The sequence below is a fragment of the Monodelphis domestica genome, chromosome 4 (assembly GCF_027887165.1).
Source record: "Monodelphis domestica isolate mMonDom1 chromosome 4, mMonDom1.pri, whole genome shotgun sequence".
NCBI lineage: Eukaryota > Metazoa > Chordata > Mammalia > Didelphimorphia > Didelphidae > Monodelphis > Monodelphis domestica.
Window position 1 is genome coordinate 302,843,988 of NC_077230.1, and position 13,712 is coordinate 302,857,699.

At 39.0% G+C, this 13,712-nt stretch overlaps 1 protein-coding gene across 1 annotated transcript in view; it reads left to right on the forward strand.

The window, feature by feature from the left end:
* The first annotated feature begins 342 nt into the window (after positions 1-342).
* Positions 343-13,712, forward strand: part of ALOX5AP (arachidonate 5-lipoxygenase activating protein) — a 37,387-nt gene continuing 24,017 nt past the window's right edge. Inside the window, exon 1 of the mRNA XM_001376859.5 lies at positions 343-698. Coding sequence (XP_001376896.2) covers positions 629-698 — 70 coding nt within the window. The 5' untranslated portion in view covers positions 343-628. The remainder of the gene's footprint in view (positions 699-13,712) is intronic.

Consider the following 13,712-nt stretch of genomic DNA (forward strand, 5'->3'; position numbering starts at 1 on the left):
ACAGCCCTCCTTAGAGATGATCTAAATCCCTTCTCCTGCAAGTAAAGCCCATTTCCATTTTAAAAACAATTCTTCAGTTTGCATTTACTTCCTGTTCTTCCTTCCTTTGTGGAGGCACAGAGCCTCGTCTCTCATCCTCCCCGAGGACCAAGGAAAAGATGGAAAGCACTTAAGATATAAGACTTGCTGATAGTGTAAAGATAAAAATAACATTTCAGTCACTCCTCCTTCTCTTCTCCTCCACTTCCTGTGCCAAGAACAGAAAGGATTCAGAAACGCAAGGCCTTCGTCTGCCCAGGGCTCTGCATACAAGAGAAGATCTCAGATCTGAGACTAGACGTTCTAATGGCTCAGGAACTCCCTTCATCTGACATGGCAATGGGGGAGAGTTCATGAAGTCTGTCCCTCTGTCTTCTGATCCTTGCTCTGATTGGTGGAGTCTCACCAAATCTGATGAGAATATTTTAATGGCTCATCTTAAAAAAAAAAAAGACCCATGTGGTCATGCTAGGGCTCTCGGAAATTCTAATGATGAAGTAAGGCAGGTCACTTCCCCTTCTTGTGCAGTGCAGGGCTGGGCTGGTGCTGGGAAGCCTGTGCAACTCTCTTTCTGGAGCCTGCAGTGAATATGGATCATGAAACAATGGGGAATATTGTTTTGCTGGCAATTGTCACCCTCATCAGTGCCGTCCAGAATGGTAAGGGAATCCCTTGATTCAGGATGATGAATGTTCTTTTTGGAAGAGGTAGAAGTCAGCAGTCCCCCAGTTAAAGGCAGGTGAAGCAGAATGTGTGAGTAGGGGTGTGAGTGTTTCTTACTCAGATGAATGGGGTGTTAGGGTTCAGGCTTTCCCCCGTTATCGATCCCTGCAATGGTTCCCACTTTTATTTGAACAATGATGATGAATCACGTCTGTTGAGCTCTGAACATAGCCCAGGAATTGTTTCAAAGTACTAAGCAAAGAAATAACAATCCCAAGGTGTAATGATCCAAAGTTCAATGGGGTAGAAGGGCAATAACAGAAAGGTGAAAAGATTAGAATGGAGTCAGACACCAGCTGCAGGGCTCCTGAAAAAGGTTTCTAGTTTTAGCTTTAGACCACTTGTATTCCAGAGAGCATGATCCTCCCCTCCCCAAGTTTATTTGGGGGCTAGCTTTATTGTCTGCTTTCTTCTTCAGGTCTCAAATAGTTACTCTGTCTTCATAACAATTCTTATAGCAGTACAGGTTTCAGGTTCGTTAATCAAGAGATCAATCTGGTGCTTTACCAATTTATGTCTCTATGAATAGATATCTGAAAGTTCTTTCAGGTTATTGCACAGGTGGAGGGTTTTACAGTTTCCTCGATAATGTTTTTAGTATTGAAAATGCTCTCAATTTGAAAATATTAATGATAGTTCCTATTTATATTATATTTTAAGGCTTTAGATATAGTATCTCATTTGAAAAAGTCTAACGTAGTTAGAAGCGAACTTTTGTATCTGCTAAATCTCTAGTAAAGGTTTGACTAAACATGCTAAATGTTTTCTGTGAATTTAGCTACTTCTTGTGGCATGGTGTAATATATAGAATACTGGACTAATCTTGAGAAAGATGGGTTCAGATCTTGTCTCAGACTGTGACCAAGGACAATCTACTTAATCTCCATGGACCTCAGCTTCATCATTTGTAAAATGAAGGAGTTGGATTTCATTACCTTGAAGGTCTCTTCCAGCTCTAAAGTTTTGATTTGCACTTGTAGCTAGGCATGTCTAAGAGAAGAGGAAACAAGAGGGTTCTGAATTTGAGGATGTATTTAATAACTACCATTAAGGATTTAGTTAGCTACATTGGTAGCTAAAAGCTTCTGGCTACTTCATCAAGTTTGGGACACTCTTTTTAAGTTTGCGAATGGATCCTCTTTATTGTTTCCTGACCAAAGAGAAGAATTTCTCTGTAGAGTCCTATCTTCTGCAACACAGAGATACAAACCCCGTTAGTCTGTAGCCACACTGACCTTTGCAAGGGAGCCAGCAGTTAATAGTAACTGGATACATTTCAAAGAATTCAGTTCATAACCATTTGCCACTTTGAGTCTATATTTATTTTTCTTTTAGCAAATCTACATGATACCAAAATTATAGCTCGATGAGGAAACTTTGTTTATGTTGATTTATCTTCATGGCTTTAACACTCCTCTCAGGGAAATAGAATAGACTCTCTGCCACTCTATCATCAATAACGGCTAGCCAAAGCTACAAGAAACTATTCCTCTCCTCTGCATAGTTAGTGGTTGGTAGCCAAGTGTTTTTGAAAGTGTCTTGCAGTTCCTGGTTGGTTGGGAGTCCTTGGTTAGCTCTGCAGTGGGATCTTCTCTGTTTGTAGCTCATGGGTTTGGCTCTTAGGCATTAGTGTTCTGGGGATTCCATCATGCCTCTGAAACGAGACAGCAAGAGGATGTCTTTGGCCACTCAGATGATTCTGGAGAAGGGGTAAGTATCATCAGTTTGGAGCTGGAAAGGACCTTAGAAGTAATCTGATTCAAAATCCTCATTTTATAGATGAGGACACCAAGATCAAGTGATTTGAACAAAGGTGTTTCTGTTATTCAGTTGTGCCTAACTCTTTATGACCCGATTTGGGGTTTTCTTGGCAAATACACTGGAATGGTTTGCCATTGCCTCCTCCAACTCATTTTACAGATAAGGAAATCGAGGCAAACAGGGTGAATGAGGTGACTTGGCCAGCTAATAAGTGTCTGAAGCCATATTTGAACTCAGGAAGAATCAGTCCTCCTGACTCTGGGTCTAGCAATCTATCTATTATACTACCTAGCCCAAAGTAAGGTGCAATAATTTGACCAAAGGCAGTGAAATGGCAGAGCTGGGACTCAAATTCAGGATCCATGACTCCAGTCTAAGTGTTGAATTGATCTTGAAGTGCTCTCAGCTCAGAGTTTCCTGGTGAGAGCACCAATCTCTTCCAATGGATTCCAGATGACTGATCATACAGCTGGTTCCCCGAGCTGGATAGTAAGCCCTGGTCTCATCCAGGAATCTATGGAATTCACCAATAATTTTAAAGGCACATAGGAGATAAATTTCTGTTCCACTAGAGATGACTTATCTCAAGGACTTGTGATTTCAGAGATATTACTATTCCCCCTTCTGGCTTCCTGTCCATCTTTTAGTTCCCAACCTCTCTCACAGTAGATATGTTTTATGAGTTGCTACAGCTCAAATAATTCATCACCTGGTGGCCAAGCCAGTGAAAGGACAAAACAAAACGCTTTTGTAAACTTGGTAACATTGAGCTCAATGTCCTATTTATCTCAAATGAGATAGATAGTGGGGAGTGGGAAGAGAAAGAACATCGGGGGGAAAAACCTTAAATGGAAGAATTTAAGTGTTTCCAGGACAGTTTTTTCAAATGCTCTGTGTCAGAGGGCACGTGTGTGCTGAGGCACACTTCTAGAAATATATGTATTTTTTAATTAGACTTTTCCCTCTCTTTTGATGTAGACATATATGTCTCACAGCAATGTATGTGTGTCTGAGGACACGAGAGGAGCAAGTCACTTAATATCTGTGGGCCTCTGTTTTCTCATCTGCAAAATGAAATAGATAGAAGTATTTGGGCTTTATGATTCTTTGATATCAATCCTATATGATTCTGTGATATTTAAAAACATTTCTTTGTTTTTACCATAAGTAGCTCTAATGTTCCACTCCTAGGCTCATTGAAAATAGTAATAAAGAATGCAAAAATGATGGGATTTCTTTTGCTTGAGAAATTACCCATGTCCCTTTTCTATTGGTACATTGTTGTTTTTTTAATTTGCATTTTTTAATACAAGGGCCTCCATTCTTACTGTAGTCCCAAACAATGAGAAATTGTGCTCTTCCTATTCTATGACCATCCTCAGGGCTTACCTCTGGGGTTTGATTCAGTGACATCAGTTCTCCCTCCAAATGAGTAGAGCACTTATGGAGGAAAGAAAGACATCAGGACCACCTGATTTCACTTCCTTTTTTTTTTTGCTTTCAAAGTTCCTTTGGTCATTGAGATTTTTAAACTTGTAGCAAATATCTGGCTATTGGTACAGGAAAAATTAGATTTGGAGAAGAAAAAACCCAAGACCTTGAGCCAGAATAAATTGAAAACCCTTAGCTCCAAGAATCAAAACTGTAAGCCTGTGAAACCTGGTTTCTTTTCCAAGAAAGAGAAATACATTGCTTGGATACAGGGAGTCAGGAAGCTTTGAATTGATCCTACAAGGTTGCCAGCTGCTTCTGACAGGAAGATAGAGCCAGGAAACAGAGACTCAGAGAAAGCACTTTTCTTAGGAAAACAAGCTAATTGAAAAGGGGAGACAAGGATGAAGGGAAAGAAAGAGAGGGAAAAATGAAGTTGTGCTGATGAAGACCTGGCTTCATGAAGGGGGATAAGAGTTCCAGGGGATTTACCCACAGAGTCACTACTTGTTGTGTTGAAACATTTTAGCGGTCTGATGGGTGTCATCATTTCATCAACTGCAACAGAAGGGGTGATTCTCTAGCCTCCCTTCTCTTGATTTCCTCATTTGATGTTGTTTATTCTTTTTTTTAATACATTGCTTATTTTTACTGTTTTTTTCCTTTTAGTAAGACCTCATTTAAAAAACTTTGTTATAATGTATTGGTTCTCAGAAATGGAGGTAGAGGGATATCTTGGGATATGTGATTGATATAAAAACAAAAACAAATCAATAGAATTTTATTAAAAATTAAACAACAGTGCCTAGAATCAGAGAACTAGGAATTTTTGTATATGAGACAAAAGGCTAAGGATTCCCAGTTGGATGCTTTCTCCCTTTCAGAAATCTGAATTTCCAAGCAACTTTCCCCATTATCTTTAATCGGAGAAAAGGGAACAGACACAGGGATCCTGGTATGGCGGGGTGAAAGAAGAGCTTGCATCTTTGTATCATCTAGTAACTTCCCATTTAGATCCTGGCATTTATGAATAGTCTTCTTGGCACTGGGAATATAGAACAGGAAAAACAGTCCTTACTTTTTTTTTTAAACCCTTACCTTCTGTCTTGGAGCCAATACTGTGTATTGGCTCCAAGGCAGAAGAGTGGTAAGGGCTAGGCAATGGGGGTCAAGTGACTTGTCCAGGGTCACACAACTTGGAAGTGTCTGAGGTCAGATTTGAACCTAGGACCTCCCATCTCTAGGCCTAGCTCTCAATCCACTGAGCTACCCAGCTGCCCCCACAGTCCTTACTTTTAATGAAATGATGTTCTAGGTTTTGGGTTTAGGGACTTGAGTGGGGGAGGTAATGAGCTTTTTTGGGGTATGCACTGAATATGAGATACTCTTAGTAGAAAGTAATCCCCTTGTGATCCCACCCCCCTTTTTTGTCTAGCACATAGCAGATATTTGAAAACTACTTGTGTAATTGAATTTTGACATTTCAACCTAGAGATATATGATGGGCAGTTGATTATTGATGATTATTGACTGGAACTTAGGAAAGAAATTAAGATCTGAAAATCATTTGCAAATGCATGATGTTTAAACCAATGAAGACTGATGGAATCACTAAGAGAAAAAGAAGAGAATCTAGGATAGAGAAGCCACCTATGTAAGGGAGGTGGGATATAGATGAAGCAATTAAAGAAGAGTGACACAAGAAAAGTGGTCAAACAGGGAGAATTGGTAGACAGAAGTTTCATAAAAGTTGAGAGAAGAGAGAGGATCCAGGAGGAGGGGTATAGTTAACATGGTCAATACCAGCAGAAAGGACTAGGGAAAATTTATCTATCAAATTTGTCAATGAAGACATCAGTAATAGTCTTGGAGAGGGTAGATTCAGTTGTATTAAGGTTGGAAGTCAGATTACCAAGAGTGATAAGTGAGTGGGAGTAGAGGAAGTAGAAACAAGGAGAGGAGATGGCTTTTTCTGTGGGATTTGTGAATTGGAGAAGACCTATAACTTTCTATTTCAACTAATTCTTCTTTGAAGCTAGGTGCTATTTTAGAAATGCTTGGCAGTTTAAAGTTAGCAGGTATGTGATAAATGGAAATCTGATTCCCTTCCCTACCTACCCACGTCTCTTCTCAACCTCTACTATCATTCGTATTTATATGAAGGTGGGACTCTAAGCACCCATGTCTTCCCTTTCATACTAATACAGGATGGGGTTCAGCCTTAAGCAGAGGGTGAAGGCTGGGGTCTTCCTTGGAGGCACCCAAGTAGTTGGATTGGCAATCAGATTTGTGCCTGAGTATTTGCAACTTCTGAGTATGTGTGTGTGTGTGTGTGATGGGAAGGGGGAAGGTGGTAGAAAAGGGAGTGAATGATAGTAGGTCATATGTGGTTCCTCTGGTTCTGTCCAGAAGTTAGAAGGAGGATATATGTCCAGAAGGATCTGTCCAGAGAGGGTACATGAATGGAGGAGTGGGAGGTAGCTGGATCTAAGTTCCTCAGACCTTGGTAAAGGGGCTTGGCGAACAATCATAGTCCACAAGAAGCCTGTAGTGCTGACCGCTCTCCTCTTTCCCTTCATTCTTCCCATCATTGACTCCTACCAGTAGTTGCCCACTCTCCCAAATGGCATTGAGCCAGTTTGACACCTTTTAATTTGGCCTTTTACTGTGGTTGCAGTTCTACTCAGAATTGAATAAATATTATAGACATGGTCTGACCAATATGATAGGACCATTGTTTTTTTTTTTGTAATCTAGACAATCTATCTCTATTAAAGAAACCTGAGCTTCTATTAGTCTTTTTTATTTTTATTTTTTAATACTCTTACCCCTATCTTAGAATCAATACTTTTTATTGGTTCCAGGGCAGAAGAATGGTAATGGGAGTTAAGTGACTTGCCCAGGGTTATACAATTAGGAAGTGTCTGAGGTCAAATTTGAACCCAGAACCTCTTGTCTCCAGGCCTGGCTCTCTGAGCTACCTGTCTTCTCTGTTAGTCTTTTTAGTTTTTATTTTATTATTATATTATATTATATTTTTAATAACCTTTACCTTCCACCTTATAATCAATACTCTGTATTGGTTCCAAGGCAAAAGAGCGGTAAGGGTTAGGCAATGGAGGTTAAGGGACTTTATCCAGGGTCATACAGGCAGAAAATTTCTGAGTTCAGATTTAAACCCAGGACCTCCTGTCTCTAGGCCTGGCCCTCAATCCACTGAGCTACCCAGTTGCCCCTCTGTTGGTCCTTAAAGCCTCTGCCCCACCCTCCTGGCTTACTTACTGGCTTTGTGGTCATCAAAAATCCTGAAATAGTTATTGCCAAGTAATATCTCTATCCTTTACTTGTGGACCCCAGTTTTATGCAAGAATTTGCATTTATCACCACCTTGATCTTGTTTGTTCCAACTTATCCTGTTTAAAGCATTTTGAATAATAATTCTGTCATCTCATTCAACATTAGCAAATATTTATTGATACCATATGCAAAATGCTAGTTTTTATTTAAAACTTTTATTAACTTCTTTGCTTTTTATTTAAAACTTTTATTAATTTCAATCATTTCTCTATATACCCTTTTATTACCCAGAACCCTCCCTTATAACAATGACAAAAAATTAAACAAAATAAGCCAAATACAGCCACTGTATCTGCCCACATCCACTGCATTTGTCATTTATTGTCATCTGACCTAGATTCATTGTTAGACATGTTTATTTTGAATTCAGTTAACTTTTTGTGATGTTTTTCTCTATATTATTTTAACAATTGTGTATATAGTTATCTTGGTTTTGGTTACAGGTACTTTACTCTCCATCAGCTCATACAAGTCTTCCCATATTTCCGAGTTACTCATATTTGTCATTTCTTTTAATGCAATAATACTGTTAATTTTATATATCACATTTACTCAACCATTCCCTAATTGATGGCTGTTCATTTTACTTTTGACTACCACACAAAGGGCCACTCAATGGTTTCATTTATGTTGGATCTTTCTTTTTGCCTTCATTTTCCTTGGGAATACTTACTTAGTAGAGGAAGTTTGTTGACTCAAAGGCTATGAACAATTTATAAATTTTATCAAATAATTTCAAATTGCCTTCCAGAACAATTAGATCAATTGTAACTTTCCCACCAGTATATGAGAACATTTCACTTTCTGCAGTGTTTGAAGGAAAACATTGACTTTCCATTGTAAGAAGTGTGCTCTTTTTTTAATCAAAGGTATATACTAGATATGAAAAGGTCTAGACATTTCTATTGGATCCATCAGTTATTAGAAGTCACTAAACTAAGAGAATTGGATGTGGAGGGTCTAGAATGCTTCCAGCCACTGGAGAAATAGAGTGATGCTACATATAGGAAGTACAGCATCTCTTCCACATCTCGACTTTCTCCATCATGGTTTTGATATACCATGGTCAGCATAAAAAATTAAGTGGAAATTTTGGGGGTTTTGCAGAAGCTACAGACAAAGGGTTAGGAACTCAAAAATACATAAAATATATGTACAATATTACACAATTCTAACATATTTCATCTTAAAAAAAAGACCCTTACCTTCTATCTTAGATTCAATACTGTGAATTGGTTCAAAGGCAGAAGAGCAGTAAGGGCTAGGCAATGGGGGTTAAGTGACTTGCCCAGGAATGTCTGAGTCCAGATTTGAGCCCAGGATCTCTTGTCTCTAGGTCTGTCTCTCAATCCACTGAGCCACCCAGCTGTGCCCCATATTTTATCTTTTAATGCCATAAACATACACAATTTCTTTTAAAAGTTAAATAAATAAAAAGTTAAAGTTTGCAAAGAGAACAGGAAAGCTAGCAGATGACACAGAAAGGCAAGAAATATCAACATTGACCTACATTATAGCCTAAGAGAAAATACTTAACCCAGATTTTATAGTATGGTGTTATAAACACCCCTTAAAAGAAAAAAAGAAAAAATTCAGACTTCTCTAGAACAAAGGGATGATCAAAATTTTTTACTTGTAGTTTTCAGATTGCAGGGTGCTGCTTGCCCTCAATCTCCTTGATGTGGAGAGGGTGTCTGAATATTGGAATTGGTTTGAGAGACCGTCATGCTTTGTGGTGATCCTGTAAAAACAGTAGGCTAGTTTAGAAAACAGCATTTAACATCTGGTAGCTTAGAGGAGAGAGCTTGAATCCTACCTTCTGCAGGAGGTCTTTCCTGAGTCCCCAACATCCCCACTCCCAGAGCAATAGTTCTGAGATGACATTTTATTTGCACTGTATATATCTTATACAGCTGTTTGCCCCAAAAGAATGTGAAATTCCTCAAAGTCAGGGACTATTTTTTGTCTTTCTTTATATCCCCAGGGCTTAACACAATGCCTGATGAGCATTTCCAGCATTTCCTGAGAGCAGTTCTAGCAAAGATTTTGAGGGAGTCCTGGAAAGAGAGGAGGGGGCAGAAGAAAAGTCTCTGAGCCTCTCCCACTCCAGCCACTTGATTAGGGGATGACTTTCTGAACTTTGAAGGATTGGAAGATTAGAACTTCATATAATCATTTATTCCTCTTGAGAAAAAACCCATATAAATACATATGTAAATTTAATCAAATACTCAAATATAATTTAATTGATATATAACATAAATAAAATAATTTAATAAATATAAATTAGATAAATGTATATATATATATATATTTAATTGAATTGAATTTCCCTCTTTGCATTAGGTAGATTCCCCAGATCACTTTATTATTCATTTGGTTTGTTGTGGTACAGATATGTAACATGTCCTGCATATGTACTGCACTCAACAGGACATGGGGCAACAGGAAAGAGTGTTTTCTACAGTCAATCTCCTAGCACTCTACCCATCCTAGGCTTTGTGTAGGACTTATCTGTCAATCACTGGCAAACCCCAAGGCACCATGCTCCCTTGGGTAGATTCCAGCTGTTAACCCACAAGGTCATTGTTAAACAAACACATTAATTAGATTAGTAAAGACTTGCTGATATCAGTAATAGTAGCAGAAAGTGTAGCAAATCCCAGTTCTCCCTCCTCTCCCACCCAGGATGGAACCTCCTTTCCTACTTGCTCCTTTCCGGTCTTGAATAGTAGGCAGGGCAAGCTATTAGTAACTTCACCTGCTACCTGCTAACAAGCAATTGTTGCAGCAGTTTGTCAGCCCTGGACTGGACACTAGGCTTCTCCATCCAATATTGGTGGCTACATAAATGTTGACCACTGAACATGTTGGCTCCCAGAGCTGTGCTGACTCTGCCTGTTCTCTCACAGAATGGAGGGATGTATGGGATCATCCTCATGGATATAGCCCTGCTAAGTCCAACTTGCCACCAGTTCTAAATCTTTTTTCTCCTTTTTTTCCTCTAATTTTGTTGCTCTCCAGTTCTGATGTCTTCCATCACTTCTGTCCTAGACTCAGAAGTCAAACACTTCAGTATTGGAAGTCCATTGGGAAGTACCAACCTCAATGGGAGTATCTCCTTTGGATATCTGTAGGCATAAGTCTTATGAGATTATTAGCCCAGTGGATCATAGATATAGACCTTGGTGGTCATCAAGTCCATACTCCTTATTTTATAAATGAGAAAATTGAACCACAGAATAATTTCTGTCCTTCCTGGTTATTTTCTCCTGTGAATAACTGGAAATTTCCATTTTTATTCTTCATATCCTATGTGTCATTTTCCCTCATGTAACCAATACTTAATCATTAAAAAACAAACAAATGCTTACCTTCCAATTTAGAATCAATATCATGTACTAGTTCCAAGGCAGAAGAATGGTAAGGATTAGGCAGTGGGGGTTAAGTGACTTGCCCAGGGTCCACACAGTAAGTGTCTGAGGCCAGATTTGAACCTGGGACCTTCCATCTCTAGATCTGGCTCTCAATTCACTGAGCCACCTAGCTGCTCCCAGATACTTTCTAATAATTGCTCAATACTATCTCAATTCACATGGACATAGACACCAGAAGTCATCAAAGGCAATGGAGGTATTTAGAGTCTCCTTAACAAAGGCAACAGGTACATATGGTATCTTGACCAACATAAACAAGTGTATTAAAAGAATCAGTGTTTGAACACAGGTGACAAGAAGAAGTGTAAGGATTGAGGTACAGGGGATAAAGAAGAGTTTGTAATAAGGAATAGAGGAGGTGAAAGGACAGAGGCTAATGGGGTGAAAGGAGAGGTACCCACTGGGGCTGAGAGACAATCTTTGTAATTCCCTCACACTCAACCCATAAGAGAGTTACCCCTGGATGATGTTAAGTTAAGGATGACAGAATCAGTGTCTCAATGAGTAGGCTTCTTTATGGCTTGGCTGGTATTTGAAACCCCAGAAGTCCCCCTTGTCTGGCAGGCAGACTGCCAGTCTTGGCTTTAGTTGTTAACCAAGGCTAAATGGCTAGCTTAGCCCACCACCCTCTCTTTCTTTGTTCTTCCTTAAATTTGAATCTGACCATGAGTTTCTATTTTATTTTATTTTATTTTATTTTTATTTTTTATTTTTTTAATATTTTATTTGATCATTTCCAAGCATTATTCATTAAAGACATGAGTTTCTATTTTAAAAGGTGGTTTATTAATTCTAGTAATAAGAGAAAGAGGATAGGGTTGTGAGAATAGGAGACTCTAGAGGTTTTCCTTGCTTCTTCTTCTTCTTCTCTAGTCATTGTCTCTATCCTAACCAAACAAGTGGCAAGTGTCCTTCTTGGGAAGGTCAAGAGATGGAAAGGATCTTCAGGGTGACCCCCTGAAGTTAAGGGATCAGCCCCTTTCAGCAGCTATTGTTGTTTGATTCTTTCTCTAGACCAGTGGTTCTCAACCTCTCAATTTGTAGCAATGAGAATACATAATGCATATCTGGTATTTACATTCCGAATCATAACTGTAGCAAAATTACAGTTTTGAAGTAGCCACCAAAATAATTTTTTGGTTTGGGGTCACCACAACATGAGGAACTGTATTGCGGGGTCACGGCATTAGAAAGGTGGAGAACCACTGCTCTAGTGGATACTCTCAAACATACAGGAATCGTCTCTCTTCTTCTGGGTAAGGGAGTAATGCTTGTATTTCTATTTTGCCCATATCCCAGTTTTGTTCTTCAGCTACAGACTTCTCTTGTTGTTTTGAACATTCATTTTGCAATCCATCATCAATTTGCAATGGAATTGCATTAGCATGGAGACTTAGGGATGGTGTAATAATGTCTATGTTTGTATTTTCCTGTGTAGTTGCTATTGTTTGGAATTCTTTGACATTGGGGTTTAAGGTTGATTTTGCTATCATGTCATTGGTATTCTCTTTTGTAAACTCAGTGGGCAGAAATGCAAAAGCTTGATTCTCAGTTTTCCTTTCCACAGAAGAGAGTAGCAGTAGGTCTTAGAGACTATCACATTTGAATTAAGTTGTCTTTCTTTGGTCCAGTTATCATCTACTGACCCACTCCTGATCTGGAAGTACACTGACCAATCATATTTCAGGTAAAGCATTGACAGCTAACAGATAGAGGGTTCTACTCTAGAGTGACCCACTCCAGTAAAATAGTTTCACCCTTTTATAGCCTGGTATTTAAAAAGAAATCTCTGTATAAACCCTTGGGATTCATATTGGCAAGCCATCACATGATATTTTTATGATAACATTTATATAGTACTTTGTAAAGCACTATGAGAATAAGTTTACAAGCATTTTATGCATGTTATCTCATTTGATCCATACAGTAGCTTGGTGAAGTCAGTGACATAAATTATCCCCATTTTATAGATAAAGAAATTGAAGGTGAGAAAGTTTAGGTGACTTTATCCAGGGTTAGACAGCACAGCTAGCTGCTTCCTGATTCCAAGTCTACCACTCTGTTCACTATTCCACCTAGCTGCCTCACAGATCATTCTAGAATAAGCAGCCATGCCAGGCCTGGGGTCAGAAAACTCATCTTCTTGAGTTCAAATCTAGCCTCAGACACTCACTAGTTTCATTGACACTGGACAAATCACTCAACTTTAGTTGCCTCAGTTTCCTCATTTGTAAAATGAGTTGGAGAAGGAAATGGCAAGCTACTCAAGTATCTTTGTCAAGAAAATCCCAAATAGGGTCATGAAGAGTCTGACTAAAAATCAGTATGTATGAGGAAGAGAGACAGAGAGACAGAGACAGAGACAGAGACAAAGAGACAGAGAAACAGAGAGAGAAAAGGAGAGAGATAGAGAGAGAGAGGAAGGAGGGAGAGAGAGAAGAAGAGTAAGAATGAGAGAGAACTTACTTTTTATTGGGACTGATATGAGTGAAATTGATTGGCAGATATAGTAAGCAGAGATTCAGATACTGCATTAATAAAACTCCCAAACCTTCAGTTTGCAATCACAAGAAACCTTTGCTATGTTCTTTCTGCAGTGGGGATTGTCTTGGAAGAGAATGTTTTTCTACTGTTTTGCTAAGGGATAAGTTACTAACTCCTGAAGCATTTGTGCTGAGAATGGTGTCCTATTCCTTTACTAATCCCCCCCCCCCAATTAAATGCATATTGCTTCTCTAGTCTGCTCACCTTGAACAAACTTAGAGGTTTCCAGATGACCTGAGATGGCCAATCAATAAACATTTATTAAGTGCCTACTATGTGCTAGGGACCGTGGTAGGCTTTGGATGGGGTCTGGAGTTGAATGAGGCACACTTACATATTGTACATTTAACCCAGAAATCTGCATGCATTCAGAGCTAAATGATGTACAGACTAAGCTAATATCCACCTACAAGACTTAAT